This window comes from Stegostoma tigrinum, chromosome 13, assembly GCF_030684315.1.
Source record: "Stegostoma tigrinum isolate sSteTig4 chromosome 13, sSteTig4.hap1, whole genome shotgun sequence".
Taxonomy (NCBI): Eukaryota; Metazoa; Chordata; class Chondrichthyes; order Orectolobiformes; family Stegostomatidae; genus Stegostoma; species Stegostoma tigrinum.
In genome coordinates, this window is record NC_081366.1 from 78,266,296 (window position 1) to 78,284,561 (window position 18,266).

General features: G+C 47.5%; 1 protein-coding gene across 1 annotated transcript; it reads left to right on the forward strand.

Annotated features, from left to right (window-relative positions):
• Nucleotides 1-1,292: 1,292 nt before the first annotated feature.
• On the forward strand, nucleotides 1,293-11,904 carry LOC125458160 (homeodomain-interacting protein kinase 4-like). Its single transcript, XM_059650514.1, has 3 exons — nucleotides 1,293-1,809; nucleotides 6,118-6,887; nucleotides 11,824-11,904. The coding sequence occupies exons 1-3, from the start codon at nucleotides 1,293-1,295 to the stop codon at nucleotides 11,902-11,904; spliced, it is 1,368 nt and encodes a 455-aa protein (XP_059506497.1).
• The last annotated feature ends 6,362 nt before the right edge of the window (nucleotides 11,905-18,266 follow it).

Consider the following 18,266-nt stretch of genomic DNA (forward strand, 5'->3'; position numbering starts at 1 on the left):
AAGAGGGGAGAAACTTCCAATAGATGTAGTTACACTAATGTGTCATCATGCAGCACAGAACAGATAAGGTAACCGGTCCATGCAACATTCAAATGGCAGGTTGTTTTTTCATTAGAGTGGGGCATTATTTTCCACTCTGTGGGTGTGAGCAAAGGAACAATCTCAGGTGAAGAAGCAGTGCAGCGGCTGCTCTCTACGTCCTGGACATTCATAGTAATATTTGAAAGTGTCCTAAAAACAAATTATTGTGGTAAGCCTGCTCAGAATACTGTAAGCCATTTAGAATTCTACTCATCTAATTGGGTATTGATTTTTCACAGCACTGCTTTCTGGTGCATCGTGCAAAGGTGGGATTTACACTGGGGACATTCATCTATTTGGGTTTCTAGAAAGCCGTCTTTCTCTTCATTTCAAATTTGTAACCTTCAATGAAACAGGGGTCACTGTGTGATTCTTACAGGATGCCAGGATATCTTCATGCTCTTGATGTAATCACTGTGTGGTATGTCTAATGTTCCATTTTACCTCTGACCCCTTGAAGCATGGCACATTACAAAAAGTGTGCTGCTCAGTTGTAACCCATTAGCCTTAGCCTGGACGCTACTGTACCCGTGGAAGTAATGTCTGTACATAACAGGAGCTGTAATAAACATCGGTTGGATCCAGCAATAGCATGATACCTATGTCCCTTTTTTTTGGTGCGAGGGTTAACGTAAGAATTGCCACATCAAGTTAAAGAAAGAGCCTGGCAGAGACAAAATTACAACAATCACAACTTGCATGTCGATAATGTGGCAATTGGAGCATTTGTACTGTTGATGCTTTTGTGCGTGTGTGCCTTACCTGGCTTCAGAGAGACATGAGGTGAGATTTCTAGAGATTCCACAATGTCGTAGCTGCCCTGTGATTCAGTCAATAGACAATAACTTTAGTGGGCAGTCCAATTAAGGCCGATTCAATTGGGCTTCCTAAGCTGCTGCCAAACTGCCTGCTGTTAAATATTAAAGCCGCCCTCCCTCAATGGTTTAACATGGCCCTGAATAAAACAATGAAAGATTCACACTGGATAAGATGTGTCAGATCTTGGTGGAACTCACGGTACAAGACTGTAGTCGACAGGGTTCTTGTGGCTCGGCCCCTGGTCATCAGGTGGTGAACCTAGGTCACAATGGGACACCTCTGACATCCTAGAGATAACCATTGAACTGGAACATGCTGAAGATTCTGTTGTTGGAGACAGTGGAGTTTCATCTGAGCACTGAGAAGGTTAGAGGTGGGGGTCCCATTTGAAAATGTCTGTAATGTACTCCGACACTGATGCCTATGACGTCATTAGTGTCTTGGGGAAAGGAACTTTTGGAGAAGTGGCAAAATGTTGGAAAAGGAGCTCCAGTCATTTTGTAGCCATAAAGATTATCAGGAACTACACTTTCCGCAAGGGGGTCATCAAGTGTGAGTTAAAAATGCTGCGCATGTTGGGAACTGTGGATTCAGACAAGTTCCACATTGTTCGTTTCTTTGAGTCCTTTAACGATGATACAAAGTTATGCCTGGTGTTTGAACTCCTAGAGCAGAGTTTGTATGAGTATCAGAAGGACAACAATTTTCTCCCTCTGCCAAGCAAGCACATTCGGTCAATCACCAAACAGGTTCTAATTGCTCTGCAGAAACTGAAGGAGCTCTCTATTGTCCACACAGACATCAAACCTGAAAATATCATGCTGGTTGAACAGGCTCAATTTCCTTTCAAAGTCAAGGTGATTGATTTTGGTTCAGCCTGCGTTTTGTCTGAAATTCAGCAAATTAAAGGTATGTACTCATTTTAATTTATTTTTGTTATTATTGCCTAGGGACACCCAACCATTTAACTTGATTGCAGATCAATCATGAATGACAATTAGTTTGAGCAGGAATTAAGGAATTTTGCGATCACCTTAGGCCACTTTGACAACTGTTCATTCAAAAAAATGTATTCGGATGGTAAATGCTGATGATGTTCTTCAAGGAATAAGTTTGGTGAGGAGATAATTAACTTGTGTTTTATGACTGCTGATCAAACCTTGACATCTTATTTTAAGTTTAAAATCATTAAGGTGATTTTTGTTTCACAAACGGATAAATGATACTTACGAATGAAATATAACAAATTATTTGAGGCCTTGAGGCTATGAAGACAATGTTTGTGGTTGGAAGGATGAGATCCAAGGGTCACAATGTCAGGATACACCTTCAGCTGCAACGAAAAAACATTTCTTCCCCTGGTTGATTGGAAATCTTCGGATTTCTCTACCCCAGAAACCCAAGACTGGGCTCTCAGTCGATGTATATATTCAGCCATTGAGATCAGTAGATCTTAGACACATGGGAGTCCAGAAATAATGGGAAGCACACCTTAAGTGTGTTGGGGTAGGACACTGTGAATCTGTGCATGAATCACAAAAAGTTGGTTTGCAGATGTGGCAGGTAGTTAAATTGGCAAATGGAATATTGTTCTTCACTGTTAGAGGGCTGGAGTTTAAAAACAGGGAGGTTATGCTGCAGCTGTACATGGTCCTGGTGAGGCCACACCTGGAGTACTGTGTGCAGTTTTGGCCTCCTTACTTGAGAAAGGATGTACTGGCACTGAAGGAGGTGCAGGGGATGTTCACTGGGTTGGTTCTGGAGTTGAGAAGATTGGCTTATGAGGAGAGATTGAGCAGACTGGGCCTATACTCATTGGAATTTAGAAGAATTGGGGGTGGGCGTGGGAATCTTATAGAAACATGTAAAATTATGTAGGGAATAGATAAGATAGAAGTTGTTTCCACTGACAGGTGAAACTAGAACTAGGGGTTTGGGCTCTAAATAAGGAGAAGCAGATCTAGGTCTGAGTTGAGGATGAACTTCTTCACCCAAAGGGTTGTGAACCTGTGGGATTCCCTGCCCAGTGAAGCAGTTGAGGCTTCCTCGCTGAATGTTTTTAAGGCAAAGATAGATAGATTTTAAAGCAGTGAAGGAATGAAAGGTTATGGTGAGTTGGCAGGTAAGTGATTTGAGTCCACAAAAAGATCAGCCATGATCTTATTGAATGGCAGGGCCGGCTTGGTGAGCCAGATGGCCCACTCCTGCTCCTATTTCTCATGTTCTTATATTCCCTTAGCTCCTCACATTTGAACATATATGTTTTTCAAGCTGTCACTTCCCTGTGTTTCCTTTTTAACATCTGCTTCAGCTGTCTTTTAGAGGCAGTAAATTATTTTCTGCCTCCTATTCCCAACCTGTATCTGCGCTCAGGTTCCAGACTCCCTGCCAATCTAATTTAAACCCTCCTCAATGGCACATCCAGATCTCCCTGCAAGGATATTTATCCTGGTCCTGTTCAGCTATAGACGTTCCACTTTATACAGTTTATACTTTCCTCAGGGGCAATTACAATGCCCCAAAAATTGAATGGCTATCCTCCTACCCCAGCTTTCCATGCACATTTCCGGTCACTCATCACCTATTTCTGTACTCACTGCCACATGGGACTGGGAGTAATCCTGAGACTACTGCTTGAGAGGTCCCAGCTTGTTCTCTGAAATCTGTTTTCAGGACCTCATTGCCATCCCTACCTATGTCATTGTTACCAACATGGGCCACAGCCATTGAATGACCACCCTCCCATAGAAAGATGGTCCCCATTTGCTCCACGACAGTAGGGGAGGCAACATGCTCTGCTGGAGACCCGGCCACAGAAATAGCTGCCTGACTCCCTGACTCCCTGACTGTGAAATCCCCTTTTTACCTGTTGCCAGGCATTGTTCCTGCACCTCGTACAGTGGAGCTGCGTATGGTGTCATTAACCTGCATCTGGCTGCACTCCCCTAAGGAACTGTCACCCTCATGAGTATCTGGTGATCAGTGAGACTCAGGACAGCTCTGTACTATTCTGCCTATACAGCGTGAGTGCTTCCCTAAACCCATGTGCTATATACACAGCTCTCTGCCTTGCTGATACTGAACGCTGTAGCTTTTAGCCTGTGCCCATTATGACACTTCCTGAAGGTGTGTTAGCCTGGCATAGACAGTGTAAATGCCATTCGATATATGATCCACTTGGCCAAGCTGACCGACCATCCTGTAACTTCTATAAACTATTTCTACCATTTACAAGTCCTAGAATAACAGTGGCAGAAAAAATCACCAGCACTTACCAAGTAACTTTGTCTACAGGATCTAAGTAAAAGTTAGCTACAGGAGAATGAAGACGAGAGTAAAACAAGGGATCACCTCCTGAGCTCCCTCACAAACACCAAACTCACACAAAGCAGTACCCAGTGTAGACATGGCCGTGCTTTGGGAAGCTTTTATTTACACTTCCCGAAACCAACTGATTCCAACTTCAGACAACTGGATTAAACCAAACACTAACTAATCACCTACAACTTCTTAAAAACTCCTGAATGAAAGCTGCAAATAAGCCTAACTTCTCCTGAAGCCAAAATGTTTAGCTGATTGCTAAATTAGAGGAGAAACAAAACATTCACAACTCTCATCAGCTCCCAGTGCAAACCAAATGAAAATTAAAAAGGACCTCAGTTCCAAGTACTAAAAACTAGCCCTTCTTACTCCTGGTTAGTTTGCTCTAGTCTAAATAAATGCTCTCAGATTTTAAACTGACTGGTTCCTTCTCCTCCATGCATCTTTTTCTGCAGATGTTTGCTCAAGCAAAACAGTAAGAATGTAGGAAATTGGAGCAGGAGTGGTCCCCACAGCTTTTTCAATCAGCCACTAGGGTGGTAGCTGAGCTGTCACATCCAATCCCGTTTCCTCTCCTAGCTCCATAATCTTTTGACTCCCCTAATGCTTAAAAACCAATTGATCTCAGTCCAGTATGTACTCCTCAATTTAGGCACAGCTCCCTGCCCATGAGGATTCCAGTGATTCTCTACTCATTGAATGGAGAAACCTGTTCCAATCTCAGTTCTAATTTGGATGAGCCTTTCATCCTCAGATGACTGCTCCCAATTCTAAACTCTTCAATCAGGGATATAGTAAAAACTTCATGTATTTCAAACAGGGACACCTTACATTCATCTCAACTCTGAGGAGTATTGGAGTGCTCCAATTAATTTTTTTGCTGTAGCAAATCGTCACATCTCAGGATTCAACCTCTTGAAGCGTCACTGCTGCCCCTTCAGGCCAGTACTTCCTTCTTTAAGTGTAGAAACCCCAAGATATATTCACAGTGCAGCAAGACCTTCTTACTCCCTGGTGCTCGTATTCAAGGTGAATATACCACTAGCAATTCCCAATTACGTGCTGTACTGGCATGTTTATTTTCTGCAATTTGTGTCAAAGGAAACTGAAATCCTGAACGCCACCATTTCCCACTTTCCCATTTTTTTAATCAGTTACTCTTCTTTCCTCCTTTGTGCTTTTTGTTGTATCTCACAGATTGGTTCAGGGGGTTTCACTCGATTCTTCAGATCTTGAAAGGAATCTCCAGTAATCCAAAAGCAGAGCCAATGATGTAGAAGCTGCTTTGAGTGACCTTTGTTTAAGGGATCAAGGGGTACAGAGAGACAGCGGGAGTGTGTTATTGCATGGATAGCCATGACCATATTGAATGGTGCAGGCTCGAAGGGGCTGAATGGCCTACACCTGCTCCTATTTTCTATGTTTCTGCGATGTTTGAAATAACCCTCTCTCTTGAACCTGTAAACGGCAGAGAACAGGATACTATCAGAGATAATAAAATGTGAGGCTGGATGAACACAGCAGGCCAAGCAGCATCTCAGGAGCACAAAAGCTGACGTTTCAGGCCTAGACCCTTCATCAGAGTAGTTTGCTAAAAGGACCTGGGTTGCCATTAAGCATGTGTGCCGTAACTAGATTGAAAGAAACAGCTCTCAACCCAAAGATTCAATCAGATTGTGGCAGCTTGGGCCAATCGCTCTTCACTCCATGTAACCACCATTTCTGTTAACCCCACAAATTGGGGGATCTTCATAAATTTCACGTGTAAGAATGTTAGAGCCAACACGCACAATGTTGGAGGGCTCTGATGCATATAGCTATTATAATACGATACCCCCAAGTTTTATCTCTTTTCACCTCTTTCTCAATAAAGTTTTTTTTTCTTCCCTTCCACAGGACCGTACATTCAATCTCGGTTTTACCGTTCCCCTGAGATCTTGCTTGGCTTGCCCTTCTGTGAGAAGTTGGACATGTGGTCTCTCGGCTGTGTTATGGCAGAATTACACCTCGGGTGGCCTATCTACCCTGGGACAAATGAGTATGACCAGATCAGGTACATTGTTGAGACGCAAGGGCTCCCGAGCGACCACCTGTTGGAAATAGCGAGCAAAACTCACCACTTCTTCAAAAAAGCTCGCCAAGTTAATTCCACCTACCAGTGGACACTGAAAACGGTAGATGAGTATCAAGCAGAAACCATGGTACAACCACTAGAGACCAGAACGAGAAACATCCATTCGCTCGACCAGCTTGCGACCTTCAACCTGAGCAAAACTATGTTCCCAGATAAGGAATTTAAAGCTGAATTGTTCGATCAGCAGACAATGGTGTCACTCATAAAGAAAATTCTCACCTATGATCCAGGACAGCGGCTTGCCCCTAGTGTAGCCTTAAAACACCCCTTTATTACCATGCAGAAGCTCAAATCGAAATACAAACGCACCAAGTATTACGAGGTATCATCACAGGCCCTCTGTGCAGCGCTGCGCTACGATGAAAGAGAAAACGAAAAGCAGGTCCTTTGCTGTCACCGATTCAAACAGCGTTGCCACTTCAGCACAGAGTCATATCCACAGGTCCACAGGCACGAAGAGCTTCAAGTCACCAATCAGCAAGCGTACACCGATGACATGGACAGCTCAACTGCCAATGATTTTGAGAAACAGGTTCGTCTACAAATGTGTGGAAGGAATCGATTCAGAGATAGTAGGAGCTGTCAATGCTGGAGAATCTGAGATACCACTGAGTAGAGCTGGATGGACACAGCAGGCCAAGCAGCATCAGAGGAGCAGGACAGCTGACGTTTCGGGTCTGGACCCTTCTTCTGTCCAGCTCTTCTGACGCTGCTTGGCCTGCAGTGTTCATCCAGCTCTACATCTTGTTATCTCGTCTACAAATGTGCTGTGGACTGGTACTTTGGAAGATGGTTCTGCTTACAGCATTGTCGGTGTCACATAGTGCAGACTTTGTGAGATGTCACCTCAGTGTTTTGTAAATATAAGAAATGGCAGGCTCCCAATCACCCACCCCCAACCCCAACCCCGTGCTGAGTGTAAGTAGCACATGTCGGGTGCAGCCCACTCCCTGGGTTGCCTGGCCTGGGCCACTTGCCGGCTTGGGAGTGTCAGGCCTGCTGACATCTTGTTCCTTAGCCTGACCCATCACCAGGGGCAGGGGCAGCACTTTTAAGCAGGCCTCAGGCCTCAGGCCTCGGGGCTGTGCTGTCAGGCTGGGCTTCCATGATGATGATCAGCCATCAACCAGACCTCCGCATTGGAGAAAACGTTCTCACGCAATGAGTGGTTTAGGATCGAGAAAGAAAGTTGGTAGAGGTGATTCAATTGACCTGAAAAGGGAGAATGTGTGGGGTTATGAGGAGAAGGCAGGGGAGTGACACAAAGTGGGCAAGCACACAGTCAGAAAGGAGAATGGCCTCCTTCTGTACTTGTAACAACTCTATGGTTTTGTGATGCTGAACAATATGGCAACCAATACTGTTCTAAAGATGCTTAATTGCCTTTCAACCTAAGTTATCCCTCACAAAACCCTCCTAAATTTCCTGGGACCCCTCGTACCATGGAGCCCAAACCTCTTCCCCTGATGAACAGGCAATTAGCACCACTTTAAGACAACAAAGTGTGGGGCTGGATGAACACAGCAGGCCCAGCAGCATCTCAGGAGCACAAAAGCTGACGTTTCGGCTCTAGACCCTTCATCAGAAAAGCGGGATGGGGAGAGGGTTCCGGAATAAATAGGGAGAGAGGTGAGGAGGACTGAAGATGGATAGAGGAGAAGATAGGTGCGGAGGAGAGTTTGGGTGGGGAGGTAGGGAGGGGAAAGGTCAGTCCGGGGAGGACAGACAGGTCAAGCAGGAGGGATGAGGTTAGTAGGTAGGAAGTGGAGGTGGGGCTTGAGGTGGAAGGAGGGGATAGGTGAGAGGAAGTACAGGTTAGGGAGGCGGGGACGAGCTGCATTTGTTTTGGGATGCAGTGGCGGTGGGGGGGGGGGGCCGAGCTGGGCTGGTTTTGGGATGCGGTGGGGGGAGGGGAGATTTTGAAGCTGGTGAAGTCCACATTGATACCATTGGGCTGCAGGGTTTCCAGGCGGAATATGAGTTGCTGTTCCTGCAACCTTCGGGTGGCATCATTGTGGCACTGCAGGAGGCCCATGATGGACATGTCGTCTAAGGAATGGGAGGGGGAGTTGAAATGGTTCGTGACTGGGAGGTGCAATTGTTTACTGCGAACCGAGTGGAGGTGTTCTGCAAAGCGGTCCCCAAGCCTCCACTTGGTTTCCCCGATGTAGAGGAAGCCACACTGGGTACAGCGGATGCAGTATACCACATTGACAGATGTGCAGGTGAACATCTGCTGAATATGGAAAGTCATCTTGGGGCCTGGGATAGGGGTGAGGGAGGAGGTGTGGGGGCAAGTGTAGCATTTCCTGCGGTTGCAGGGGAAGGTGCCGGGTGTGGTGGGGTTGGAGGGCAGTGTGGAGCGAACAAGGGAGTCGCGGAGAGAGTGGTCTCTCTGGAAAGCAGACAAGGGTGGGGATGGAAAAATGTCTTGGGTGGTGGGGTCGGATTGTAGATGGCGGAAGTGTCGGAGGATGATGCGTAGTATCCGGAGGTTGGTGGGGTGGTGTGTGAAATGAGGGGGATCCTCTTTTTGCGGTTATGGCGGGGGTGGGGTGTGAGGGATGAGTTGCGGGAAATGCGGGAGACGCGGTCAAGGGCATTCTCGATCACTGTGGGGGGGAGGAACGTTGCGGTCCTTGAAGAACGAGGATGTCTGGGATGTGCGGGAGTGAAATGCCTCATCCTGGGAGCAGATGCAGCGGAGGCGGAGGAATTGGGAATAGGGGATGGAATTTTTGCAGGAGGGTGGGTGGGAGGAGGTCTATTCTAGGTAGCTGTGGGAGTCGGTGGGCTTGCAATGGACATCAGTTTCTAGGTGGTGACCTGAGATGGAGACTGAGAGGTCCAGGAAGGTGAGGGATGTGTTGGAGATGGCCCAGGTGAACTTGAGGTTGGGGTGGAACGTGTTGGATCGACGCCACCTTATGCTTCCAAGAGGAGTGCCCAAGAGGAACATTTCCCCAACATCTTCCACCCCAACCTCAAGTTCACCTGCCCCCACACCACCTCCCTCACCCCCATCCCAGGCCCCAAGATGACTTTCCATATTAAGCAGAGGTTCACCTGCACATCTGCCAATGTAGTATACTGCATCCGCTGTACCCGGTGTGGCTTCCTCTACATTGGGGAAACCAAGCGGAGGCTTGGGAACCGCTTTGCAGAACACCTCCGCTCGGTTCGCAGTAAACAACTGCACCTCCCAGTCACGAACCATTTCCACTCCCCCTCCCATTCTTTAGATGACATGTCCATCCTGGGCCTCCTGCAGTGCCACAATGATGCCACCCGAAGGTTGCAGGAACAGCAACTCATATTCCGCTTGGGAACCCTGCAGCCCAAAGGTATCAATGTGGATTTCACCAGCTTCAAAATCTCCCCTTCCCCAACTGCATCCCAAAACCAGCCCAGCTCGTCCCCCCTCCCTAACCTGATCTTCCTCTCGCCTATCTCCTCCTCCCACCTCAAGCTACACCTCCATTTCCTACCTACTAACCTCATCCTGCCTCCTTGACCTGCCCATCCTCCCTGGACTGACCTATCCCCTCCCTACCTCCCCACCTATACTGTCTCCACCTATCTTCTTTTCTCTCCATCTTCAGTCCGCCTCCCCCTCTCTCCCTATTTATTTCGGAACCCTCACCCCATCCCCCTCTCTGATGAAGGGTCTAGGCCTGAAACATCAGCTTTTGTGCTCCTGAGATGCTGCTTGTCCTGCTGTGTTCATCCAGCCTCACATTTTATTATCTTGGATTCTCCAGCATCTGCAGTTTCCATTATCTCTGATCACAATTAGCACCACTTTATTGACCATGCAACTCTGAAATGGGAGGTGCACTGAAAAATGTGTTGAGAGCTGTGTATAAACAGAACTGGACCTGGGAAATAGTGAGGCTTGGCATGAGAGGGGAATGAGATGGCTCTGGATGATGCACTGGTATAAGTGTAAAGTAAATGAGGAAGGCTACAAACATTCCTGGGGTCGGGGAAAGTCCCAGATGATTGGAAAATTGCTGTTGTAACCCCCTTGTTTAAGAAAGGATCAGGGCAAAAGATGGAAAATTAGAGGCCGATTAGCCTAACCTCGGTAGTTGGTAAAATTCTAGAATCCATTGCCAAGGATGAGATTTCTAAATTCTTATAAGTGCAGGGTCAGGTTAAAACAAGTCAGCATGGATTTAGTAAGGGGAGGTCGTGCCTGACAAACCTGTTAGAATTCTTTGAAGAGGTAACAAGTATGTTAGACCAGGGAAACCCAGTGGATGTTATCTATCTAGACTTCCGAAAGGCCTTTGATACAGTGCCTCACAGGAGGCTGCTGAGCAAGGTGAGGGCCCATGGTGTTCGAGGTGAGCTACTGGCTTGGATTGAGGATTGGCTGTCTGACAGAAGGCAGAAAGTTGGGATAAAAGGCTCTTCTTCAGAATGGCAGCCGATGACAAGTGGTGTTCCACAGGGTTCAGTGTTGGGGCCACAGCTGTTCACTTTAACTGTAATGATCTGGATGAAGGGACGGGGGCATTCTGGCGAAGTTTGCCGATGATACGAAGCTAGGTGGACAGGCAGGTAGTACTGAGGAGGTGGGGAGGCTGCAGAAAGATTTAGACAGTTTAGGAGAGTGGTCCAGGAAATGGCTGATGAAATTCAATGTGAGTAAATGTGAGGTTTTGCACTTTGGAAAAAAGAATACAGGCATGGACTATTCTCTAAACAGTGAGAAAATTTGTAAATCAAAGTACAAAGGGATCTGGGAGTGTTGGCCCAGGCTTCTCTAAAGGTTAACTTGCAGGTAGAGTCCGTAATTAAGAAAGCGAATGTAATGTTGTTGTTTATCTCAAGAGAGTTGGAATATAAAAGCAGAGATGTGCTTCTGAGGCTTTATAAAGCTCTCGTTAGGCCCCATTTAGAATACTGTGTCCAATTTTGGGCCCCACACCTCAGGAAGGACATACTGACCCTGAAGCGTGTCCAGCGGAGATTCACACGGATGATCCCTGGAATGGTAGGTTTAACGTACAATGAATGACTGAGGATCCTGGGATTGTACTCATTAGAGTTCAGAAGGTTGAGGGGAGATCTAATAGAATCTTACAAGATAATGTACGGTTTAGAAAGGGTGGACGCTAGGAAGTTGTTTCCATTAGGCGGGGAGACTAGGACCCGTGGGCACAGCCTTAAAATTAGAGAGGGTCAATTTAAAACTGAAATGAGTCGACATTTCTTCAGCCAGAGAGTGGTGGGCTTGTGGAATTCATTGCCACGGAGCGCAGTGGAGGCTGGGATGTTAAATGTCTTCAAGGCAGAGATTAATAAATTCTTGAAATTGCAGGGAATCAAGGGCTATGGGGAGAGTGTGGGCAAGTGGAGTTGAAATGCCCATCAGCCATGATTAAATGCCCGAGTGGACTTGATGGGCTGAAAGGCCTTACTTCTACTCCTATGTTTTATGGTCTTATGGCCTTATCAAGGTACTTGCATTTTACTGGTTGTTCAGTCATGAGAACCATACCCGGCAAACGTTTTGCAGCAGAGAGCCGCTGTCTCACTAGAGAGACCTGACTGGTGATGGTTTAAACGGAGGGTCACCACACCTCAGGCAGGGGGAGGAGAGTTCTTTATAGTAATCTCAGCCAGTCAGGGAATTGAACCCACACTGTCGGTGTTGCTGTTCATTACAAAGCAATCATCCAACCATGGAGACAACAGGCTGTCACCATGGGGACAATGGGCCATCACCATGGGGACAATGGGCCATCACCATGGAGACAATGGGCTGTCGCCATGGGAACAATGGGCCATCACCATGGACACAATGGGCTGTCGCCATGGGGACAATGGGCCATCACCATGGGGACAACGGGCTGTCACCATGGGGACAATGGGCCATCACCATGGAGACAATGGGCTGTCGCCATGGGGACAATGGGCCATCACCATGGGCCAATGGGCTGTCGCCATGGGGACAATGGGCCATCACCATGGGGACAATGGGCTGTCGCCATGGGGACAATGGGCCATCACCATGGGCCAATGGGTTGTCACATTTTGTTACAGCCTCTGGGACAACATTGCATGGGAGCACCAGACAAAGCGACTTTGACATTAAGGGACTGTAGAACTGTGATTGGTTTATATTTATTTAAGGCATGATTCCCTTTCCGCAGTTGATTTGGGATGCTCAGATTGTGGTTTTATTTTTTGCGTTGATGTCAACTGATTGCAGCAATGGTCAGTAACAGAGGGAAGGTACATTTGGGACTGGATGGTGAGTGGGGAGTTGGAGGTGCAGTTCCCAGTATCGCACTCAGAGATGCTACAGACTGCCAGAGGCTGCAAACTCTTGTCCAAATGACCTTCTCCTTCCCTCTTTCCCCTGGCTAGTGGTCACTTTGCTGGGGGGTAGGGATTGTCCCTTCGGGCTGATGAAGTAGTGCAGCAGAACAGTAAGGGCTTTGTCCCAGAGAGTGCTGCAGGACTGTCTCAGAGGGTCCAGGCAGTGAAAGCGTTGTTTCAGAGTTTCAGTGGTCAGTTTGACCACATTTTCATCTGGGTTTTCACGGCCCTGAATTTTTGCTACACACCAGGACTCCCATCCACCACCAAGTGCTTACAAATTGGAAGCCATCAGCTACTGCTCTCTACTCCAGCCCCATCAGGCCAGATGGTGGCTACTGGTGGCACAAGACCCAACAGAGGCTTTGCATCATGGGTGCACCCAGGCGTGACAGAATGCTGGTGGGTAGGAAGGGGGCCATTGGAGAGAAGGTGGGCAGCATGGACAGGGGTCGGCTGTCATCAGGTTCCCCTCCCTACCACCCCCTCCCACCACCACTACTCCCCCTCCTTCCCCAGCCTTCCCAAGGCCAGGGCCCTCACTCTGGCACAGGATTCAGGGAATTGGCAAACCCGGGTTTGTCTGATGTGTTCCCTACAGTGTGACTGCCTGCCCACCGCTGGGGTAACACCAGTAATGCCAGGGGAAGACCCAGTTGGTGAGGCAGGAAGGCTGGTCAAGGGGGCTGTCATCTCCGACCCAGTTGGTGAGGCAAGAAGGCTGGTCAAGGGGGCTGTCATCTCTGACCCAGTTGGTGAGGCAGGGAGGTTGGTCAAGGGGCTGTCATCTCTGACCCAGTTGGTGAGGCAGGAAGGCTGGTCAAGGGGGCTGTCATCTCTGACCCAGTTGGTGAGGCAGGGAGGCTGGTCAAGGGGGCTGTCATCTCTGACACAAAGTCGACATGGAGGTCAGAACGTTGTAGGGTGTCCCCTTCCAAAGCCCTGCCTCATCAAATGCCATCCCCCCTGGCTCACCCATCAAACTTGACATGATGGAGGGCGCATGATCCTGCCCAGACGTCTTGATGAATCACTGCCCAAACATCCCCGAGTGGATACATCATTCTGCTACAAGTTTTCTCTCTTGCTTCCCTCTTCCAGAAACTTATCCTGCTCAGTGTGACCTCTGCTCAATCTCTACTTCAAGCTGTATTCTGAAGGGAATTCCTACTGACAAGCCCCGAGGGCAACTAATTCCTGCAGAAGCCTTCAAGCAGAGGCAGTTCCACCGCTCCTTGTAAACTTCTACAAGTTCTAGAAAGCGCCCATTACTTGTAAAATCATAGCAACAGGCAGAAGAAATGAACCAGCTACTAATCTGTACGCAGATGATGATCTCTTTAAGTAGCATTAGTGAAGAACTCGGGCAGGAGGTCTTTACAGCATCTGGACTTGTGCTCAGCAATGGGAGTTAGCAGGAAGTTAGCAGGATGCATTAGCTGGAGCATTGGGCTCTGAAGTGGCACTGCTGGCGTTAAATCAGCAATACATGCTGATTGTGTACAGCATTGTGAACAGTAGCACTGCATTAATATGGCACCCAGTGTGCCATATGACCCACTAGTGTGTTGGCGTGACACCGATGACCATTTGGAGTTCTGAGTGGCACCACCGTGCCCAAAACCGGCACCACTGTGCTCAATTTCTCCTTCAGTTTCCAACCAGTACATGCAAGCCCTAGGTTTAGACTGTCGCAGGCTGCTTTCCGTTTGTGTTTGTGATCGCCTGCCTCCCCTCCAAGTTGCGATGTTTGCACTCCTCACTTTTCTCATCCCTTCTTCCATCCCAACTTTCTTCTCTCTGATCCACCTGCATTTGGTCTGAGATAACGGGAACCGCAGATGCTGGGGAATCTGAGATAACAAAGTGTGGGGCTGGATGGACACAGCAGGCTAAGCAGCATCTCAGGAGCACAAAAGCTGACGTTTCGGGCCTAGACCCTGCCTCAGAAAAGGGGGATGGGGAGAGGATTCTGAAATAAATAGGGAGGGGGGAGGTGGAATGAAGGTGGATAGACGAGAAGATAGGTGGAGAGGAGAGTATAGGTGGGGAGGTAGGGGGGGGATAGGTCAGTCCAGGGAGGACGGACAGGTCAAGGAGGTGGGATGAGGTTGGTAGGTAGGAAATGGAGGTGTGGTTTGAGGTGGGAGGAGGGGATAGGTGAGAGGAAGAACAGGTTAGGGAGGCGGGGACGAGCTGGGCTGGTTTCGGGATGCAGTGGGGGGAGGGGACGAGCTGGGCTGGTTTTGGGATGGAATGGGGGGAGGGGAGATTTTGAAGCCGGTGAAATCCACATCGATACCATTGGGCCACAGAGTTGCCAAGCGGAAACCATCACCACCCTCCCCCCCCCGCACCCCCCCGACCTCCCCCACCAACCAACCACCCCACCCTGGCTACTGTAACACGCTTTGTCAACTTTTAATTTCCAACAGGAGAACAACAACACAAAGTCTTTTCCCGAAGAGAAGATGAACTTGAGCAGTAGTGTGAGGAAAGTATCTCAGCGTCGGTCAAGACAGAACACCATTAAGCTGCTCGGACGAATGTGGTCCAGACCAAGGAAATCAGCTCCCACTGAGCAGCCAAAAGAAAATGCTTCTCCTGTCCCTATACTGCGAGGGAGGTCCCTAAAACACCAGCACGGAGAGGGTGGTCTGCTCCTGGCTAAGGAGTGGAGTGCATTAAGTGTTGGCAGCTGGTCACCTCTTCTACGCAACAGTGAAAATGCGGCATCCCTCGGTGTTGCTGAGAAAGAGCAACTCAACAGTAAGTCCACTAAAGCTGAAGAGGAAGGTAAGGATAAGTTTATGAATGAACCATTTCGAAAGGCAAGAATGCAACGGAAAACGAAACAGTGGTCATGCGAGCAAGAAACGCAGAAACACAAAGTAACACTGGAAAATGCAGGGTTTGCAATACATAACAGGCCACTTGACATTGGCAGGGAAAGTCGAGGCGGTGGCAGTATCAGAGTTGGTCACAGAGAAACAGATGGGAGAGCCAACGGCTAACCAAATGCTGTAACTGAGTCTGTTTGATGCACACGACAAAGCCTTATTCTTGGGGAATAATTAAACCATATCAAATGTTCATCTAAAATCCAAAAGAACTGTAAATGCTAGAAATCAGAAATAGGAGTTGCTGGAAAAGTTCATCAGGTCTGGCAGTGTCTGTGGAGAGAAAGCAGAGTTAACATTTCGGTCGAATGACCCCTGCTAGCCCTGAGGATGGGTCACTGGACCCAAAAGGTTAACTCTGATTTCTCTCCACAGATGTTTTCTGAAATGGGTTCAGATCCTTGGTCACATTTGCTCTTATCCATATGCTTTAAGAAAAGGATTAGAGTGTTTCTGAACTGTTTCCACAATCGCATTAATCATTTGGGAACTCAGAGCTGACTTCAGAAAGCTCTCTGTTCTATTGTCACATGGTTCCCTGCTCACTCTGTGAATCAGGACAATTTCCAAGAATTGGAATCAGAGTAAACAACATCTCCAACGTTCTCCTAAAGGTCATAATTGAGTTTGGTTCAAGAACTTGTGTCTGATGTAGGGTCAATTAGTTCAGCTGGTTAGCGTGTGGTGCTTAATAATGTTGAACCATAGGTTCGATTCCTGTACTGACTTAGACAGAGATATCAAGCAGTCTATCATACCACTTGAGTAAACAGCTTGGGAGGCCTTGGGGTTTTGTTTAACAGCCTGAATGGGTGTGGCCAGCTCTCACAGATCTTGATTTCTGCGTTTCTGTTTTTCAGTAGCATCAGAAGCTATTTGGGGGCTGAACAGAATCGGAAGCTTCAGTGAATGTTTCCTGGCTGCTACTCTCTCTGAACTTTCTCTTGATGTTTTTTTTTTCCTCCTGGATTGGAGAACTGCATGTGAGAGGCTGCGTCTGAATTTGCTCTTTTTGCCAAGGGGTGTGTTTATGGGATGTTATTGTATTGGAACAGTTAATTAGTAATAGGTACTGCACCTATTATTCTGTTAAGCTTTCCAATAAAGTTAAGTTATTCGAATTGCATCTGGAACACAGGATTTGACATTTACCTTTAAAATATGAAAAAGTTAGGAACTAGGCTATCTTCTTAAAATATTTTGAGGCGGAGGCCTGGTCCCAGCCATAACACTTCATGAAGAAAGAGCAATTCAGTGTCATAATTAACTATTTCTTTTTGACCAAAATAACTTGCTGTCCTGTCCTTCTCTGCATAAGTGATATATTTGTTGATATCTGCCTCTCCGAGGTCTCTTCACTTTGGGTGGGACTGTTCTCATTTGGTTCCACTCTGATTGGCGCAACGTAGCCGCAGAGTCTAAAGCCCAACCACCTTCAGCTGCATCACCAATATCCTTCCACAGGTCCGAGTGGAGATATTCGGTAATGACTAGCACCATTCACCACTCCTTACCTACTGAGGCAGTCTGCGTCCAAATTCGGAAAGGTCTGGGTGACATTGAGTCTTGCGCTGGTCAGTGCCTATTCACAGCTGGGCTGCACAAGTGCCAGACATTGACCATCTCCAACAAGAGAGACGCCAACCATCTTACCTCCCCCATCTAATGGAATTATCATCACTGAGACGTCCACTATCAATAACCTGGGGGCTAGCATTGCCCAGAAAGTGAACCAGGTTAGCTGTATAAACACAAGTGGCTACAAGAGCAGGTCAGAAGCTGAGAACTCACCTCCTAAAACCTCAAAGCCCATCCACCATCTAAAAGGCATAAGTTAGGAGTGTGATGGAATACTGCCATCTGACTGGACGGATGTAGCCGTAAAATCCCAGGAGAAATTCGACACTGTCACCAAGCAGCACACTTGACTGGAACTCCATTACCTTCAGCATCCCCTCCCTCCACCACAGGCACACAGTGGCTGCAGTGTGTACCATCTACAGCGTACACTGAAGCAACTCACCTAGACACCTCACTCACTCATCTTCCAAACTCACTAACTCTATTACCGAGAAAGGCAAGCAGCAGGCGCACTGGAACACCGCCTGCTGCAAATTCCCTTCAAAGCCATTCACCATCCAGAGCTGTATCACCATTCCTTTACTACGCTGAGTTAAAATCCTGCAAATCCCTCCCTAACGCCACTGCAGTTGTACTGCGGTGGTTCAGAATTAATCACTTTATTGAGGCCTAGACAGTGAAGAATTAACCCTGCGCTATGACGTGGACCTGACCCATTACAGAGAATATGCTTGCAGTAACAAGGAATTCTGAGCCCCCCTCATGTTAAAGGCACGAGCTGGTTATTCGATCTGTGTGTAACTTGGTGTTCTGCGCAGAGCAGGATGTTTCCAGCTGTCTTCTGCCAATATCAAGCTTTGCCATTCCTGATAATTCCAGGGGCCTCAAAGCGATTAAATAAATCTTAATATAAACAGGTTGTTTAGTGATGGATTTCAGCATTCACAATATGATTCTCAAAATATTAATAAATGCACTGTTGGTTAGAAGGTCGAGGTACAGATGATTCTTTCAGAAGATGGTGCTGCAACTTTTGCAGGGCCATAAGGAGATGGGGAGCTAGATGCTGAGGCATTGAGGATTTCAGGATGTGGAGC